Source organism: Elephas maximus, chromosome 23, assembly GCF_024166365.1.
Source record: "Elephas maximus indicus isolate mEleMax1 chromosome 23, mEleMax1 primary haplotype, whole genome shotgun sequence".
NCBI lineage: Eukaryota > Metazoa > Chordata > Mammalia > Proboscidea > Elephantidae > Elephas > Elephas maximus.
The window spans coordinates 12,462,119-12,481,758 of record NC_064841.1 but is presented as its reverse complement, the minus strand read 5'-3'; the positions used below and the strand labels follow the sequence as shown (position 1 = coordinate 12,481,758).

The 19,640-nt window shown below is 53.0% G+C and overlaps 1 protein-coding gene across 1 annotated transcript; it reads right to left on the bottom strand.

The window, feature by feature from the left end:
- Window positions 1–2,085: 2,085 nt before the first annotated feature.
- On the bottom strand, window positions 2,086–18,184 carry ZIC4 (Zic family member 4). Its single transcript, XM_049867098.1, has 8 exons — window positions 18,065–18,184; window positions 16,752–16,836; window positions 10,139–10,756; window positions 5,134–5,607; window positions 4,226–4,368; window positions 3,367–3,418; window positions 2,844–2,966; window positions 2,086–2,225 (listed from the first exon to the last, which is right to left on the bottom strand). Exons 2-8 carry the CDS (start codon window positions 16,819–16,821, stop codon window positions 2,086–2,088), a joined length of 1,620 nt encoding a protein of 539 aa, XP_049723055.1. The 5' UTR covers window positions 16,822–16,836; window positions 18,065–18,184.
- Between the last annotated feature and the right edge of the window lie 1,456 nt (window positions 18,185–19,640).

Genomic DNA, 19,640 nt, shown 5'->3' with positions numbered 1-19,640 from the left:
CATTTATTTCCAAAGAAAATAGCAAAATGGAGGTCGATGTACACAAAGGTCTTTGGAGGGGAAAAGAATCACAGATTTTATTCCATTTGTACATATTTACAGCAAGATTAAGCCACAGCTTTCAACGATGTTTTTCATTTAACAATTACTTTCAGTCAAATACGTAACAGCTTTTTTTTCTTTCAAGTTACTTTATAATTTAATTGATACTAAGGGGACAGATGATAAGCCACAAGCAGTGTGGGTAGAAACCAAAAGCCAAACCCCTCGTCATGGAGCGGATTCCAACTCTTAGTGACCCTATGAGACAGAGTAGAACTGCCCCATAGAGTTTCCAAGGAGCACCTGGTGGATTCAAACTGCTGACCTTCTGGTTAGCAGCCATAGCACTTAATCACTGCACCACCAGGGTTTCCAGTGTGGGTAGAGAGGATACCAAAGAGTCTGAAGTTTCAGTCAAGCTCTGTATGTGTGTGTGTGTGAGAGAGAGAATTATTATTATAAAACCTTTGCCTGACTGTATAATTCACATTCATTGCAATCATTACATTTTCCCATAAATTAGCGGTTTAAACAAACATATGGAGACCTCCAGTAAACAAATAAAAATCAATATAAGAGACAACATTTTGCAGCAACTATAATAACAGCATGGGTTACAGCTTGGGGAAACTTCTTGGCAAATCATTTAGTCAGCACACACAGGGTGGGGGGTTTTAGAAACTCATTTTTACAAACCACCTTTAAAACCACAACAGGAGATTTGAGGAAAGCTAGGCAGGGTGAAAGTTTCTTCCCTGGCCACGATACAAAATGAAAAAATTGACAAGTGTGGATGGGGGGGGAGGGGGTTACATGCACACAGGGGTCTCTACGTTGTAGACCAAATCTTCTGAACTCCAATGGCCAAGATTCTGAAGAAAACAGGAAATTATTAAAATGTCCCTCTCCCTCAAGCCACTCTCCTCTCTACTAATGGCAGAAAGGCCTTGTTGATGCTGCTAGTGGAAAGAAACACACAATGGGTCTATGTTTAGCAGAGGTTGCCTTTGAAGGAGCAGGAAATATTAACTGCTTGGCTGCAGCTTTAGGTTCCAAGGTTCCTGGGCAAGAATATTGGAAGCTTGAGGGATCCCCAAAGAAGCTCATCCAGGTGACTTATCTTGTGCTGATTGGGTGCAGGTCTCAGCAGAGACAAGGAGATACACAAGCATGGGTGTGGGGTACATACCCTCTGCCCACACCCTCTCTGCAGTCTCCTCCCATGTCTCCCAGCTTGTGCAAAGGGTCCACCAACATCTGCACACCTCACCAGGCCCTGGCTCAGAAGTCCCTGGGTTGCTTTTGTTTTTCCCTTGGAAGGACTTAGTGCTTAAGTTATCTGTTGGTGTAGTGTGTGTGTGTGTGTGTGTGTGTGTTTTAAAGGAGTTTGATTTTATCTCTTTAGAAACGGTTTCAAACTAACGGGGCAGGGGGAGTTTGAGAGAGAGGAGAACAAATCGCTGACAAAGAACCTTTTACATTTCATCAGCGTTGTTAGGACGACAAGCAAGAATGTCTCAGATAATAACTCCCACTTCAAAGATTTCTCAGCTCAATAGAAAGCGGACCATCCTTTTTATTCAACCACAAGGACTGCCACTAAAGAAGACTCTGCTGTTTGATTTTTTTTTCCACTGTGTTTATTTTTCCCCTATTCACTGGGGTACTTGGATAAAATAAACAACAAGACAATTAAGCGAACATGGACTTCTAACTTTCCTGCCATCTTCCCGGTTCCCTTGGCCTTGGGCTCTTGAGTTCGTGCCCAGGGCCAGCCCCAGGCCTGAAGGGCCCCACACACCCAGTGCTGGAGAAACAAATTTGGAAACCACAAGAGACTTCTGAGATGGAGGAACAGAACAGGCTGTGCTGGGAGCTAGCGCAAAAACATCTGGAGGGAACAGGCTGAACCCCACAGACTCCTCCATGGTGGCTCAAATCAAATTCAGATCTCCACCTTGATCAAGATTCTGAGGGGTGCTTTGCACAAAACCGGGCGGGGGATGCTCATTTGTTAAGCTTCGGAGGTTGCCCTAAAGTCATTTACTCCTGACCCCGGAGCCTCTTTGGGGCGCAGTCAAGGTGCGCGGAGTCCGGCTCCTCCCTTTCCTGAAAGCTTCCCTGGCGCCAAAGCTCCCCACATCGGGGCTCAGAGTGAACCCCTAAACGCCGGCGAGGCAGGTCTTAGGGAGGAAGTATATACTGGAGAGCGCAGTGACAGTATTAAATGGCGTGAAAGCAAAGGTCAGCGCAAATGTATCTTAATAGAGTGTCTGCAGTGAAGTGTGCCGCCTTTGAAGGGGCCGCTCCCCGCGCGCATTTCCATGGCGAGCCTAACGCTGCATGCTGATGCACCGTCAAACTCACACTTTCAACCCCAAAACCCGACTCTTTGAACAACCCGAGCTTGATTAGACCTTTCTCCTTTTCTTTCCCTCTTACAAACCATTTCCTCGCCTTTAGAAACTCGCCATCAAACCCAAATGCGCCCTCTGATCACCGCAGAAAGCAGAAACAAAGGAGGCTGAGCGGCGATTCAAGCGGCCCTTTTCTTCCCTCCCATTATTATCCATTTTTATTATGATCGGGAACAAGTGCCCATTCGCGTGGGTTTTGTTTACCGGAAATTAAATGAAAATGATTTAGTCCGCGTCAAACAAAAATATATACTTGTATACACAAGAAAAAAGGCCTGTTAGACGTAAATATTATGTCCTTAATGAAAAGCCTGGACGGGCTCCAGGCTCGGCCTTTCAGGATTTCAGTGCGACTTGCCCATTGCCATAGAAATCCTAACTTACCATGAAGATGCACCGTGGCGAAGAAACACCGCTTTGTGAGCGGGCCCTTTGATGTCGCAGGCGAGAGATGCGGGCGCTCAGCTGCGCCGGGCGAGATTACCTTGCGAGCAACGCGGTGGACATCTGTAACAAGCAAATGAAAAATTAAAGGCGATTAGTGACTGACCAAACATTTTTATTTTATTTCATTATTTTGGATGGGGGGCCTAGAAACAGAAGAGAAAGAAACGAGTCCTATTGGGTTAGGGGGAACTTTGGAAATCTGGGCAGAAGGAACAAGTTTCCCAGCTGCCCTTTGCACCTTGGCCGTGGGACGGGAGTTTCACGATGGGAACAAGTCGTTTGAGACGACTGCCCGAACGGGGCCAGGCGGCCTCTGGGCGCTATTGTCCAGGGGGGAGGAGGAGATGGAAGCCCCCTCCCCCTTCCACAAGCGTCGGGATTCATTAAGGATGTATGTGAAAGATTCCGGGTTTTATTTGGGATAATGGAACACTGCCACTCCAGTCAGGCCGATATTTACCTAGCGGAAGTTGGGAGGCTACAGGGCAGGAGGTAGAATGGTCTAACGGTGTCTGCAAAGCGGAGAGCAAGGGAAAAAAAAAAAACACAGAGTGGCAGGGCAGCGACTTATTTTCTGGGCTCAGCTTTTAAAATTGAGCTCATTAGCCCCCCCCCCCGGGGTGGGGGTATTTCTCCCCAATTGAACTCCAAATTCTTAGGGGACTGGGATAGGTCTGCCAAAGCTTTTCCTTCTTCGAATCTCAGCTAGGACTTTGGGGCAGGCCCATCCTCCGTACAGAGGATGGCAGACTGGGAACCCGGCCCTGGTCCCCCCCCCCCCACCCTCTTGGCAACAGTTGCAAAGGTCTTCCTCTCCCCGCCCCCAACATCTGGTTCTTTTTCTGAGGATTTCATACCCAGCATATTACATACACATTCAATGTAGACCTATTGGGCGTTTGCCTTCACAGCATTTATTATTCCAGTGCATTCCCCTTAAACCCCCCTCTTTTTTAAATATAAGACCAACGTTGGGCGATTTTGACAAAGACCGTCACAGAATTGTGGAGATTCACCCAGGCTTGGCCCCTTTGACCAGGTCGCTTGGCCGTGGAGGCCGCGGCGCAGTGACGTCATTGGCCCGCTTCCCCTCACCACCTCCCCCTCCCCCCAGCTCTGAGCACCCATGATTCCACAGGAAGCATTTCGGCAGGGGTAGGGGTGGCAAAGGGGTGATTGGTCGATAGAGGCCTCACAGCATTGCATCTTGAAGCCCCTCTCATGCTCTGTTTGTATTTCCTGTTGGGGTGGACTCATCCTCTACCCCAAGTGCGTAATGCCTGTGGCACCTGTGGACAAACAGGCAGACAGACGTGTACGTGTGCCCGGGTCCGTCTACCGGGAAGTGGAACTCGTGGCCGCGGGGGAGAGGGCTGCACCCCTCGAGACTTATCTCTTTTGCAGAAGTCCGTCAAGACAATATTTGGGATGGGGACTTTGTGTATTTTCGTTTCAAGGATAGCTGGCGGAGGGGAAAATGGAGAGGGCCAAAAAGGGATGGAAACGGGAGACAAGAAAACGGCTCTGGCATTCCTTCTGTCACCTTCCCTGCTCTGCCACCTTTCCTGCTCAGAACTTCCGTGGCTGGGGTCGCTGGGGGGGGGGGCGCTGGGTGGGAGCTCACTGGGAGCTGGGAAGCTCCTGGAGGTGGGACTCTGAGCGGCCCAGGCCTCGAGGAAAATACTTCCCATTCTGTGGACCAGGAGGGAACTTTATGACCTTACTTTTGCCACCTGTAGTTGCCAGGATTGCGCATAAATTCTCCATATATATATATATAAATATACGTAGTTTTTTTTTTTTTTTTTTTTTACTGACTCTTGCTCTCATTTCTTTACCCCTGACACTGGTTTTATGCTGCCCAGGCAGTCCTGACCTCTGTGCGTGGAGTGTGGGCTTGAGTGGATATGACTGTAGAATAAATATCGAGACCATGTTTATATTATAAAAAAATCGGTATTGTATCAGCACATTCAATGAGCTTTATCAGGCAATTATTATTGGTAGCCTGCAACCCTCCCCTTCCTTCCTTCCTTCCTTCCTTCCTTCCTTCCTTCCTTCCTTCCTTCCTTCCTTCCTTCCTTCCTTCCTTCCTTCCTTCCTTCCTTCCTTCCTTCCTTCCTTCCTTCCTTCCTTCCTTCCTTCCTTCCTTCCTTCCTTCCTTCCTTCCTTCCTTCCTTCCTTCCCTCTCTCCCCCCCTTCCTCTCCCTCTTCAAGCCTCAGTAACCCGGCCTAGACTTGGAATCGGTGTACGCCGGAGCAGTAACGACAGCAGCAGCCCAAAGGCCGGAGGTGGCAGCAGTCGCAGGGCCAGGTGGTGGCGCGGGACTGGGGGAAGCGGCGAGGGTGGCGGCGGCGGGGCCGGCGCCCTGACACACATACCATTCGCTCAGGTCAGCGCCACGAGCCGCCACCGCCACTGAGGAGGCCACCGGGGGCTCACGGCCGCAGTCCGACGAGGGCGACACGAGGGCAGACGGCGTGGCCGAGTCGTAGCCAGAGCTGGGTGGCGGCGGCGAGCGCCCGTGCACCTTCATGTGCTTGCGGAGCGAGCTGGGGTGCGTATAGCACTTGTCGCAGCCGCGCACCTTGCACGTATATGGCTTGTCGCTCGTGTGCACGTGCGAGTGCTTCTTGCGGTCGCTGCTGTTGGCGAAGCGCCGCTCGCAGCCCTCGAACTCACATCTGAAGGGCTTCTCCCCTGGAGGAGGCAACGTAGAGACGTTAGTGCGCGTGGGCCGGGCCCGGGCTAGCCTCTACTCCCATACCCTCGTTTCTCACCCATTTTCCGAAAAAGAACCACACAACATTTTCAGAAATTAGAAACCCCTTTCCTGCGCGCCTCAGGCGGGGCACCTCCTTCCCGCGCACAGTGCGCCCCCTGCGTGATCCCACCCCCCACGTCTTCACCCCTCCTACTCGCCGGACTGGGCCTAGGGGAGGGGGAGGGTACGGAGGAGGAGCGACAGTGACTCCATTTTAGTTGAGTTTCCGTTCTCTAAAATCCTGATTCTTCCTGATTGTTTTTCTCCAAATTTTCTCGACTCAGAGCCAGGAGCACCTCTGTCCGGAGAAAGGAGTTGCCTGAGGAGCTCGCATCTGCTCGATTTAAAGTTGCTAGTGCAAACAAACTCCCCCACCTCCCCTCCCCGCACACACACCGCATCCCGGCCCAAACTGCTTTCTAAAGTGGGTTTTGGGCAAACGCCAGGGCAATGGAATAACCCAAGTATGTGCAGCCGAGGTACACGGCGTGTGCGTAATGTGGATTCATGTTGCAGGCAAAGAAATTCTGAGCAATGATTCATCTCAGAGACGTTTTTTACCGCAAACAGAGCCCCCTCCCCCTTTCCTCCTAGCCCCTGAGGACAAACATGTAGCAGCATTCTTCAAATCTTGCCTAAACCGTCCGGGATCCCTCCAGATCCGCGCTCCCGCAATAATATTTTATTACGCTGTTTCAGCGGCTTCCCGGAGACCCTGCCGCGATCTGCCCACCCTCCCAGTCAGAGCGGACTGTGCAAGGCCCGGCGGTCTGCCCAGACCGCCCCCGTCTGGCTCTCCCACCTCGCAGGCCCGAGCTAAGGGGCCGACCCTGCAGGGTCCGCGGGCCGAGCCGGGTCGGATGCCTCTCCCACAGTCGCACCCTTGAACACGGCGTATTCGGGATGAGCGCGGAGGCTGCAGTCGGGGCCAGGCCCCGCTCTGCGGACCGGAGGGCAAGCCGGCGGCCAGGCTAGGCCCGCTCGCGAGCGGCTCGGATCCGGGGCTGCGATGCCCTGTAGAGCAGAGGGAAGGAGCGAGCGCACGTTGGGGTGGAAAGCTTGTCAGAGGACCGATCCCACATCCTGACGCTCGCGGCCGGCTAAGTTCGCTGGCGTGGAGGGAAGGAAAGGACCCTGGGAACTGGGAAGCCCAGATTCCTGCCAGAGCTGCAGATTTTGAGGGGAGGTGGAGGAGGTGGCTGGGCGCTTTAAACAAATGTATGCCGCCTGGCGCCCTGGGTTAAGGAAATGGCTACCGAGCGTCTCGCTAAGTGGGAGAGGTGCCTGAATGGGGCTTGTTGCTTTTGTGGTCGCTTCTCTCGCCGGTTCCTGGAAAGCCGGACTCTTTGGGGGCAGGTTTGGACTCTGGTGGCCAAACAAAGCCTGTGTTCCCAAGCCCCGCCGAGGCTCGAGCTGAGCTAAGGTTTGCGCACTACCGGCGCCTCCCCGCGGGCGGCCGGGGATGAGCTCGGGGCTCCGGACCGTCCGGCCGGGCTTCTCCCTCGGCAGGACTACTGCTGGTACATGGAGCCCTCTGTAAGGTGCTGGCACCTGCCATTTCTCGGGACGGCGGGAGAAAGATGCTGAATAAATCAGTGTTCCTATTTGCCCCTCGTTTTCTCTCTTCTGACCCCTGCCAGCATCTGGAAAATCGAAACTTTTCTTCCTCCCTCCTCTTTCTAAACTCACACACCCACAAAAAAGATGCAATACAGAGCCTGCAAAAGAAAACAAGGTTTTGCTGAGAAAACAAGAGGAATGGAATTTGAGGTTGACACCCCGTTCAGGAAAAAAAAAGAAAAAGAAAAAAACCCCGCCACACACTAATCCCATCTTTTGAGCGCCTCGTTAGACATCCGCGTAAAAGAAACAATAGTTTCGCTCCAGACGAGGAGCAAAGGCGACAAAAGCAGGGCACTGAGGAGACAAGGGCAGCCTGGAATTTCCGAGACCCCTGGGAGGCCAGGTGAGGCCGCGCCCCCGCGCTCTCGGGGCCTCTCCAGAGCTGCAGGAGGCGCCCGGGTCTCCTGGTTGACATCCCTCCCTACCCCACCCCCCAACCCGCGGCACCCCGCCTCCACACCCCGCCCCCCGCAGCCCGCACTGCGCCCTGGGTGGGGAGGTGGCTGTGGGGAGGCAGGGTTGGGCCAGGCCTGTGCAGCGGTCCCGGGGTGGCCTGGGCCTGGGGCTGCGCTGTGAGAGGCCTGGAGTCTCCTCCCCAAAGCTCGGCGGCGGGAAGAGGCCTCCTCCCCGGCCCCGCGCCAGGCCCGCCAGACAAAGTTCGGAAGGGTCGGGACAGCCTGGCCAGCGCCATTTTCTCGCGCTTGAGGTTGGGCCAGGTTGTCCGGGCGCATCCGCCCCGGCTTGCCTCTTCTCTCCCTCGGATCCCCAGCCCGGCCTCTCTCTATCCGCCTCTGGGGAAGGTGGGGCGAGGCCTGAGCCGAGGGCTCCCCCCGCCCCGGGAGGCGCACCAGGCGGCTTGGTCCCGGCAGAGCGCAGCGGCTGGCTGGCGCCTCCCTCGCGGCGGCACCATTGTTCCGGGCTCGCAGCGACGGCCACCAAGTGAAACCTATCGGCATGGGCCTGGGGCGGCCGCCTCCGAAGCCAGGCCGGGGATTCAGATCCCGGAGAATCGCAACTCCTAAGAAATCAGCTCCTGTTCACCGCTTCCGCGATTCGAGGAAATGAAACGCCATTAATATTTGAAAAGGCAATTATTTTCCTGTTGAATCGAGAACTGTCTTCATGAATAATTTGTAGCGAGGTCTATTGCCATTTGAGAAACATTTTGTTGGAGGTTCCCCCCCCCCCTTTTCATTACTGAGGGTGGTGGGTGGGAGAGAGGGATGTGGGAAATTCCGGAGCAAGCGAGGCTCGGTGGATTTTTTTTTTTTTTTTTGAAGTAGTGAATCAGGACCTCCAGTGGGAAGGACGCACTTAGAATTCTGTTCTGAATAGACGCAAACCTGAGCCAGCCCGGGCGCACTGAACTTGCTTCTCTGCTGTAGGTCGATTGCACTAAGAATTTCACCATTTTCTGCTTCACAGACTTCAAACAGTGGGCCGGCAAAAAGCAGTAAAAGTTTGTTTGTTTTAAACCTCCCTGTCATTAAGGATGGGTTCCTTCTCCCGCTCAGGGCTGCGCGTCTACCTTCGAGGTACCGGCCGCCAGCTCCTAGAGCAGCGGGCCTGCGGGTCAGGATCGGGGTCCCACGTTTCCCCTACTTGGATAAAACTCAGGGGGCCGCCAGATGCGTGCGAGGCGCGGGGGGCGGGGGAGGCGGAGGGAGCCTGGGAAAACGACACTGCCCAGACGTGCTTGGACAAGAAAGTACAAGACTCCAGGCGGACTTTGGTCCGAGAGCCTCGGCTTGTGCCAGAGCGTCTTGGCCCGGACCTTGCCCGAGCAGCCAGAGTTTGGGGGCGGAGGAGGGATTTAGCCAGCTTCTTCCCCGGGAGGTGCCAGCCGGGCGCAGTTCTCTGTAACCATTGCTGATGTTTGCAGCAAGAATGGAGGTGAGTAAGGCAGGGCGCTGTGGAGTAGGGAGAAGGGGGGCATCAAGTTGGAACTTATTTCATCTTCTCGTTTCCTCACGAGGCCTCCTCCCCCGCCCCCAAAGGGCGGGAGGAGAGAATGTGTTGACTTCTTAACCTTTGGGGGGAGGGGACAAGACATCCCTAGCTAAGTGGAGTAGAAACAGCGGCTGCTAAACTAATTAACGTAACTTCACAGGCTGTTCTGGGAAGTGTGAGAACTTTCTCCTTGCAGTTGCATTAATTACAAACGCTTCTGGCCGGAGGAGTTCAACTTTGCAGACTCTTGCGCGCGGCTCCTTTTCTCTCTGCTAACTAGAACTAACAGATGTGGTTGACACATGTCCCCATTTCACTTAACAGCTCGGTAAATGACATTTAAGGCGGATGGGTCCCGTTGGGTCTCTGCCACGGCAAAAAGGGGGGTTCTCCAAACGTCCCAAATGCCGGGCTAGCAAGTCTCCAAAACAGGGCCAAACTGAGCCCATCAGACACCTAAATCCAAAATCAGGCACCAAGTAGCCGGTGCTTCCGCGGTCCAGGTAGCGGTCAGCTAGTAAGGCTGACGGGTGGAGGCGTTCTCGCCACGCGATTACAAAAAGACCGCGAAAAGTTAGATGGCAATGTTCCTGCCCCTTAAGTCAAGCTCCGCGAGCAGGGAGCACAGGTTTGCACACACAAGGACACAGGCACGCTCCTCCTCCTCCCCCAAAATAGAAACCCCTCACCACCCTTCCCACACACAGCCTGCGGAAACTTCTGGGATTCTAAGACTAGAAGCGCATAATTAATATTTTATGGCCTTGGCGCAGAGTAACATACCAAAACACCCCCACCCCATCTGGAATTTAGGAAAATCCAGCCCGGAGGGCCCGGAAGAGGCTGCCTGCTCCCCGCGAGGGTCCGCACGAGACAAACGCGCCGAATACTGACCTGTGTGGGTTCGTTTGTGTATTTTGAGATTTTCTGATCTAGCAAAGACCTTCCCACACCCCGGGAAAGGACAAGGGAAGGGTTTCTCGCCCGTGTGCACGCGGATGTGATTTACAAGTTTGTATTTGGCTTTGAAGGGCTTGCCCTGGCGCGGACACTCCTCCCAGAAGCAGATGTGGTTGGCCTGCTCCGGGCCGCCGACGTGCTCCACGGTGACGTGTGTGACCAGCTCCTGCATGGTGCTGAAAGTTTTGGAGCAGAGACGCGGGGGCGCGGGGCTGTCGGCCGCCAGCCACTGGCAGATGAGCTCCTGTTTGATGGGCTGGCGCATGTAGCGGAAGAAGGCGCCAGGGCCGTGGGGCGCCGCGAGGTTCACAGTCAGGTTCATGCCCCCATAGCCATGCAGGGCGGCGGCAGCTACGAGGGCGTCGCTGCGGGCTGCGGGCCCCGGCGCGAAGGGCTCGGGCCGCGCGTACATGTCTCCAGGGAGCCCCAGATGTAGGAGTCCATTCAAAGGACTGCTGGGGGAGGCCGGGGGAGGCTGCTCGTGGAGACCCGGGAACACCGAGGGACTGGCTGTGGCGGCGAGCTGGGGGCCATGGTGTCCGGAGCTGCTACCTGTTGTCGAGACAAATAGCTCGCGTGAGAACGGGTGGTGTGGGCCCCGCGTTCCACCCGGCCGCGGGGGGCAGGCCCAGCCCAGCCGCACCGCGGCCTCTGCCGTCAGCGCCGGAATCTGGAGCCAGATGGCGGCGGCGGCAACTAACCGAGTGGACAGCGCGTGGCCAAGCGCCTCAGCAGCCGTCGGGCTGGGCAGCTGTTCGGTGGAACCTCCTGCAGCCCCATGAGCCGCAGAGGAAAGGTGGCGGGGAGATAGGAGGAAAGGGCAATGTGGTACGCAGCTCTGGCTCTGGGAGGTGCTGGGGGCCCCTGGGCTCTGCTCCAGAGGGGTCCGACCTGCGCCCCAGGCGCGCTTCGCTGCGAATTCCCTGGGGCGCTCGAGGTAGCGGCGCCCTGCGGGGGAGTGGGGGTGATGGCAGTGGCGATGATGGAAGTGGTGGTGTTGGAAGTGGCGGCGGCGCTGAAGCGCCCCGGCCATATATACTAATTTCGGCTCCCGGCTCGGCTGGGAGAGGGCAGCCTGCTGCATCCCGACCGGGGCTCCCCGGAGCTCCCGGTGCCGGGCTGCTCACGCCAGCGTCACCTGACAGCGGGGAGGGGAAAGAACAACCACAAAAAAACTTCTGCAAAGTTTTTTTCTCCCCCCCCCTCCAGTTTTGCGTTTTGGCTTTTTCCCCTCCTTCTCTCTCGATCTTTAATGCCTACGTGAAATCCCTTACGCTACCGAGGCAGCAGCGGGGCGCGGGAGAAAGTGAATAGAGATTCCGGGCCTTGGTCGCGGCCCGCCGAGAGGAACAATCGCCCAGGTCGCCCATTGGCCGCCGGCCGGGCCCGACGTCAGCGATGACAGGTCGCGCCGCAAGAGGACACACACACGCGCGCACACACGCACACACACCCAGGAACACGGCCACACAACGGTCCCTCCTACACACACACACACACACACACACACACACAGAGCCTCTCACGCTGCTACTGCTCATGCGCTCTGACCCGGGCATGGATTCTTCTTTCTCCCAGCGCCCCCTCCCCCTCGTCTGGGTGGGAGAGCTTCGCCTAGCTTCGCCTGGTGGCTCCTGGAATTGAGCCGGGCCGGGGGTATGCCTGCATTCGCCACGACTTCGGGGGGCGGGGAGGGGTGTCGCGCTGGGAGTCACACCCCCGGGACCGACAGCACACCCTGTCCTGCCCGGGCGGTTGGGCAGCACGCTGCGCGCGGGGATGACGGCTTGCTGGGCAGCTCGCCCCGGGGTCCGGGAGGAGGCGCCGGCAGGGAGAGGACCAGGCTGTAGCCTAGGCTGCCGGAGCCCAGGGAGAAGCAAGAACTCCGAGGCTAGGGGCCCTGGAGCCTAATTTCATCTCCTTGCTTTCTCCAAAATCTCTTGTTTTCCTCGTCCTCTCTCTCTCCTTCCCCCACCCCCGCGACCACACTTCCTCTTCTCACTTTGGTCCTTTCTTCTGCCCTCTCTGCCCCTGGCTTCCCTCCCCACTCTTGTCTCTCTTCATAGTCTCACCGGCCCCTCCTCCCCTGTGCCTGGCGCGCTCAGTCTTGGGAGAACCCAAGAATCCGGCCCTGACCAGAGCCAAGAGTGAGCCCAAGCTGGAGATGACTTGGGAGAAACCGGCTTCAAACCCAGCCCAAGCCCTCCAGAAGGGAGCTTAGAACCCTCCCCGCCACCAACTTCACCGACTCGCAGACCAGGAGGCCAAAAAACAAAGGCTTGGGGCACGTAGCGAGGAGGGACAGGTCCTGGCTGATCTGGGGTCCACAGCTCCGTATCTTGCTGCGGGACAGAGCCTCTGGCAAGGGGACTGGGGGCGGGGAGGGCTCCCACTCTCAGTTTCAGCCACTTGTTGCCGCTGTGCGGAGAGTCTGCCTTCCCTCTCGCATGGGTCCTGGGCTGTGGAAAGAGTGGACACACGTTTCCCAGTCCAGGCTCTGAGAGGGCCTGCAGACGAGGGGCATCCTCCCACCAGACGCCCTCCTGGGCTGCGGGCGCCACCTTGGTGGTGGAGGTGGGGGCGGGAGGGCAGTCAAAAAAACTTGGGTTCTGGCCCAGCCGAGTGTGGCGTAAACAGGGGGAGTGTCCTTTGTCTGCGCGGACAGGCTGGGGCCAGCTACACCGTTCTGCGGTTTAAAGGGCTGCTGACCCAGACCCCCGCCTGAGTCGCTGCAGTCGAAAATACCGGCCCAAGTGCTCTGGCCTCGCTGGCTGCCGTAGAAAGTGTTCCCAAACGGAGAAGGGCTTGGATTTTTAAGAGATGTTTTCAGGATTGAGTAAAAAAGACCCGGTACCCCATCAGCGGAGGCGAGAAATTTAAGCAAATTACAAGGAGTTAATTGAGCGGCCCCACCCATCCCCAGCACCAAGGACTATTCTTAAGCATTTCCTGGTCAGTAAATCAGGGCTTCTTTTAAATTAAAAAAATAATAATAATTAACTTATTTATAATGGTTGGCAGATTCTTTGAAACTTTCTTCACTTAACGCATTGTTCCCCGCTCGGGCTCTCTCGGTGGCGCACTTTAGCCAGGGATTAACTTCCACAATAATTTCCCTCGGCTTTGACAAGCCCCGGTCTTTCTGTTCCTCGGGCGGAAGAGCTTAGGCAACGCTACCAATAGATATTTCCTTAGCATTAAAAAAAAAAAAAAAGTCCAAAGAAAGCGTTTGACAGCTCACAAAAACCAGGGACTTCCACACAGTAGTTTTGAGACCAGGCTTGAGAATTTCTCTCCTTTTCTGGCATTCTCCCTCGCTCACTTCCTCACTTTCCAGGGGCTTCCTCACTGGTCTCCTGCCCTGTTTTCTCTTCTTTCAAGAGCTTCAGGGCCTGGTCTTTCTAGCGAGGTGTTCTCAGGTCTCAGTGAGTGGTTTCAAGGCTCCCCGCAGCGCAGGTGTCAGTTGAATGAGGTGATTCTGGGCCGAACCGTGAAGAGCTCAAAAAAACAAACAAACAAAAAAAAAACGGGTTCCTCTCTGGGACCCCTTGCCCAGCTCTCTCTCTCTCAACAAGCTTAGTCAATTTCCCTGCGGCATTTAGGCCTACATACAGTGGCATTTCAGCAATAGTCCGGCCACTGCCACCTAAACCTAGGCAATCTGCAACCAAGTGGCCGGCCGTTTGGGATGTTTGTCAAATCCACCATCCACTTTAGTTTTGAATAAGACTCTGATTTGCACCGAAATTGCCCCCTTAATATGTACACTGTGACATCCCTCCCCCATCAGGAGCTTGAGTAACAATACAGAGCAGGGGTTCTTAACACATTTTAGGCTGCAACCCCTTTGGAAGCCTGGTGAGGTTGGTAAGCTCCTGATCGGCCTGTGGTGTGTTGTCCACACTCACAATAGGAAAAACAGTACTAACTTTCAGTTTGAAAAAAAGGTGGCAAAAATAAAGATGTGATTTTTCCCATCCAAGTTCATGGACCAAATTCTAACTGACTCCGTGGACTCCAGGGTTAAGAAGTAGAGAATTTATACACATGGACTATTAGGACACTACACATTCTCTGTTACTAACTTTGCCTTTGAACACCTTTGAACGTGTGTATGGCTTTGTGTGCCAGCAGTGGAAGGGCAGATACATCTGATTCAGCCAAAATCACCCACCGACAACAGTCTGGTCCCCTGGAGCTCCTTCCCAGATGCAGCCTTCCCTAGAAGTGCTGAAAACATCTGGACTTATCCTGGGTAGATGCTTTTTCAGTACCCAGGGGTCAGCTGACCTGCAGGTCACTGAGGTTGCCTGATCCTTGCAAGTTCCTTGGAGCCACGTGGTTCTTACCTTGGTTGGCTGAATATAGCAATGGGACCAGGCATTCTCCCAGGGGAACGTTTCCTCAGGGACAGCCATACAGAAAAAAAAAAAAAAATCCCTTCTTCCCACTAATATTTATGATCAGAAAATTTGGGGGATTACATAAGTGTGTTCAAGGTATATCTGTGAAATAAGCCCAAAGCAGTATTCAGCTAACCGCAAATGACAGGTGGAGCACCAATATTGGGGAGGCATATGTTAGTCTCCATGGGGACCTTCCAGTGCCAAGGACCAAGGAGCCCAGGTTTCAGAGACTCTCCAGTTTGGCAGACTAAGGGATGGGTATGTCCTCAGTGTTTCTCAGGTTCTTTAGGAAAGTTCTCTCGACACGCTCTGGCCCAACTGAAATATTCTACTCCTAATGATGCCTGGGGTTAAGACATCACTAAATTCACTTTTTTTTTTTTTTTTTTTGCTCAGAGATCTCAGGCAGAGGTCAACAGGAAGAACTGGGGGCCTTGATGGGGAACTGTTTGGAGCATATTGCACTATCAAAGATGCAACAGTATTACTTGCCTTAGCCCTGCCAAATCCACCTGCCCAGAGAGGCTCTCAAGCCAGTGCCCAAAATCAAGAACCACTTACCTCTGTTTGCCCCAGTCAGACCACTGCAAAAGCATAACCTAAAGTGATCTGCTAATCTACTGTGTAGAAATTCAGAGGCCCTACCATCTGCCAGAGCTCCTCACACCATTGGGTCAAATGGAGGAACGTCTGCCCTCTCTCCCTTGGAAAGAAATGGGGGAGATTTCAGATCAATAACTAGGCTATTTTTTCCATTTTGATCTTTTACGCAATGCTAAATAATGATTATCTGTTGCAGGTTCTGCTCAGAGGAGGATCCCAGAAGTTGAGGGCCACTGCACAGAGCCTGGCCAACCATATGCCTTCTAAACCAGTTGTCTGGATCCTCTGCACCTAGAGCTACAGCCACTTGCTCCAGTCCTTTCTTCCCAGTTTTGTGGCCAAGTTAGCACCCAAAACAAGGGCTAAATCTCTTCCTGGGCTTTTCACAGACCAACTTCTAAATTCCTGCCGTGGGAGGTTGTCTCCAGTCTTCTGAAAAGAAATAACTTAAGCCCCAGGAGCCTGTATGTCCAATCCCAAATTGTACAAAGGAGATGAGATCTATCAGGATTTTGAAGATAAGGGGGAATATTCTTCCCATCTGCTATGAAAGTTTGGGTTTTAATCATTGTTATTAATGGAACTGAGTATGGAAGGATATACACTTGACTAGGATTTAATTTCCAAGCACGAGTTCCAGGAAATGTCTTTTTAACAAAAGATTAAGAAATATGGCTAAAGGATCCTCCAGACCAGCATTAAGGAATCAAAACAACTGAATTTACATAATAACTGGATGTCTCTGAAGACTTCTGCAATCAAATCATCTCAAAATAATAAAAGAGAGACATTTCCTGAGTTGTCCATTTAACTTTTGTTAAGAGGGTTGCTTTGCCCACCATCCAGGGAACATCTTTGGAGACAACTGTCAGCTGGTGGTGGAGATGAAATAAAGGAAACTAGACGCCTGGAAGGGAAAACAGCCAACCCTAAATCATATGCTTATTCTAAATGGAATATTAAATTAAATTCTTCACAATGAAGGTATTCCTGACAGAGCGGCTGTCAGTCACTCCCTGTTCAGACACCACATTGTGGGAGTGTCGTCACCACCACATTGCAGAAGGCTGGTGTCCCTGGTAAAGATGATGCATATCATGTAAACCCCATCACCAAGATCAAAGTCGGCTCCTTTCATGGAAGCCAATACATGTCAAACCTCATTCCAATCAAATCGTCCGGAAATGAATTCAAGATGAATATGTCATAGAGTAATGTGACAGCGGAGCTGCAGAAGGCCAGGGCTGGTTGTTTCAATGAGAGAGTCGTCAAATATTAATTCTGAACGTCCAGATGAGTAGGCATTGGGGGGGATTAGCTGACTGCTGGTGGGATGCTGTGTTGCTGATTTGTGTGAAAGTGCATCAAACACCAAGGTGTTACTTTAAGTTTCATTGAACTCAAGAAACACCCCAAACTCACAACCTAACATAAGAAAAACAACAACAAAAACTCCAGACTCAAAAAAAGAAGGAAGGAAATAATCTGAAAAAGAAACGTCAGCAAGCCAATATTCAAAGAGGAGAGTCTTAACTTACTTGAGTCCTTCAGAGTGTTTCGGTAAAGCCGTAATCGTTTCCTCAGCACCAAGGAAGCCTTGTATCTCATTTTCTGACTTTAAGCCTGTTTGGGAAGAAAAAGAGGACAGTCACAGGTCAAACAATACGCTTATGGCAGGAGCCTGTGGCCTGAATGTATGAAATGAAGAAGATGTTGGTTTGAAGAGAGTCTTTTGCTTTTTCTTTGACAATTTTCAAATTTGGTAGCTAAAGAAAGATAAGGATTCTGCCAGGAACTGCCCATATTTATTACAAAACAATACATCCTTGGTGAAAAAAATAATAAAAATAATAATTTCTCAACTAGACTTTTATCTGAAATTCACTTTGTGGCTTTGCCTTGCAAGTGGAATTAAGCCCTCTTTCCAGGCTGTGTTAAAACATCTCAAATTTGAATTTATTCTATGAGAAGCCCCACTCATTAAAAAAAAATGTATTATGTTGTGTTGGAGTGGAAATTAATAGAGGGAGAGACCGCTGTCTTCTAGGAAGCTAAATAAACAAACAACAAAAAAGGCAAACTTAAAAAAGGAAAAAAAGAAGCTAGGACATTAAAAGTGAGTTGTAAGTGTTGAGACTGAGAGGAAATTCTCTGAAGCTTTTCAGATCCTGTCCTGCCACTTGGTGTTGCAGAATCCCTTAGCCTCATATGGCCTTCCCCCAGGCCTATTTTGGAGCTCTCACTGGTTGATTTTTCACAGTCGATAAATATATAACATTCAACCAGATTAAAAAAAAAAAAGCATACTTTTCATCACTGGATCCTGGTTATCCCCGTATCTTAGTTGAGAAGGTCAGAAGTAACATCCCCCTAAAATATATGTGTTCCTTTTCAGACTGACCCTGTGGCTACAGCTACCAAGCCTTTGGTCATTTTTAAGCCTGTCTTTAAAACCAGCCTGGGGACTTCTGCTTCTGTCAGAAGAGGCTGGAGGCGGTGGAGCAGCTAAACAGAGGCCATCCACTGAGCCCCGACCCTCAATTTGGCCTAAAAAGACAAACAGTTATTGAAAAGGTCTCAGGCTGGACAAACACAGCAAGCCCTCTTGTCAATGAGGATGTCGGCCTGTCTTGACACTCCAGCCTACAGAACAAGCAATTGTTTAACTTGTTGAACCACAGGCCAAATCCAAGTGGGACTCTGTTATCTCAGAGGGTTTCCAGTTCTCTATGCCCAAAGATTTCTCTCTCTCTCTGTCCTCAGCCTGCATTTGAACTAGCTGCTTGGCCGTTTTCACCCTTCTCTCTCCCTTCCCTTCTAGGTCCCTTCTGGGGACCAGGGTCAGACTCACCTTTTCCCAGAAGGTTTTATTTATTTTCAACTCTTTCTAACCAAAAGGCATCCTTCCCCAAAGGTAATAAACTCCTTCCTGCACAATCAGGAAAGAAAGGAGGCCCAGTCTTGCATTCCTACAGAAGGTGGCTCTCTGGGCATCCTCAGTCTGAAATGTCCTCACGGCAGGACGTCTGGCACCGGAAAAGTCCTGTTTGGTTGGAGGCTAATAGAATTTACTTTTTCGTTTCCAAGGGAAACGGGTATGAGGGTTCCTAGAGATCTAGGTCCACCCACAATATTGCCCCAGTCCCATCTGTACTAGGACTGGGTCACTTCTACCTCCAGGTCCTAGCAGCCCTTTGCCTCTTACAAACCCACAGGCCTGTGAAACAAGTTGCAGAGGCCAAACTAGGGCAGGTAAGGGGATCTTAATCTGTAGCAGCTATCTCCATCATCAGACCTGTGAGGGATACGGAAAACATCTTCTCCTTGGGTTCAAACTCAGACACCACTCAGCAAGCCAGTCACCTCAGTGATGTAGGGGTGAGAAAATGTGGGAACATTCCCTGGGCCCCCGACCTGAGGTCCCACTAGTCTCTTGGTGTGGGAGGCCTGCCACAAGGCTGGCTTGGTTATCCCTGCATGCTGGCTCCAGACATCTCCCCACACCAGTCAGCGGCCCCTGAATTACCTACCAATCGGGGAGTACGGCCTAGAGATTCACGGGGACCTGCCTTCCTCCCCCCACCTTGGAGGAGAAGTGGGTGCCAGCGAGGCCCAGTGACTGATCGTGCAGGAGGAGAGCAGGAAGGGGGGCGGTGGGTTCGTGCAAAAGGTACCATTTTCCTTTGAGAGAACTCCGAGGCCGTACCTTGTGAGGCCACCCTAGCCGGCGCAGGCCTGGCCCAGGTCAGAGGTCACCTGCAGCCTGCTTTCCAAGCCGCAGCTTCAGGCCCCTGCCTTCAAGCTGCTCCTCGCAAATTAACTCTCTAGCCAGCCGAACCTGGCGCGGCAAAGGCTTGCTCCCCTCTCGGCCACAGCTCTGCCTGGGCGCTGCGCGGAGCAGGGGCGGCTGCACGCTGGCCTGGGACTCCCCAGCAGGAGCGGAACCACCCTTCTGGGCTCTGCCGGCGGTCCACTATCGCCCGCCACTCTCTGAACCTCCCTACCCAACCTCGCCCAGGCCCTCAAGCTCCTGCTTTGCGCCACGAGGCTAGGTTGTGAGAGCGTTTTCTCATTCTCCTGTTCCCTCAGCGAGTAGCTCGGCTTCCCGAGCTGGGGGCTGGAAGCTGGGCGACCTCCGGGTGCTAGAGAAACGTCTGCAGCCATGGCTTCACTGCAGAACCAGCCCGGGCACATAACTCTCCCCCGACATTCCCCCTCCAACCTGAAGGCGTGTGGGGCAGAGGAAGGGAAGATGTCGCAGCAGCGTGGGTCGCTGCGAGGCTAACACTGTCGGAGAGGGGGAGAAACGTGACTTCGGAATCCAGAGGGAGTTCCCTGCACGCGGGTTGGCCGACGGACAGCTCTCCAACACCTAACCAGTTCTCCCAAAGACAAAGCTGGCTTCCAACTGTCCCCATGGGCTGTTG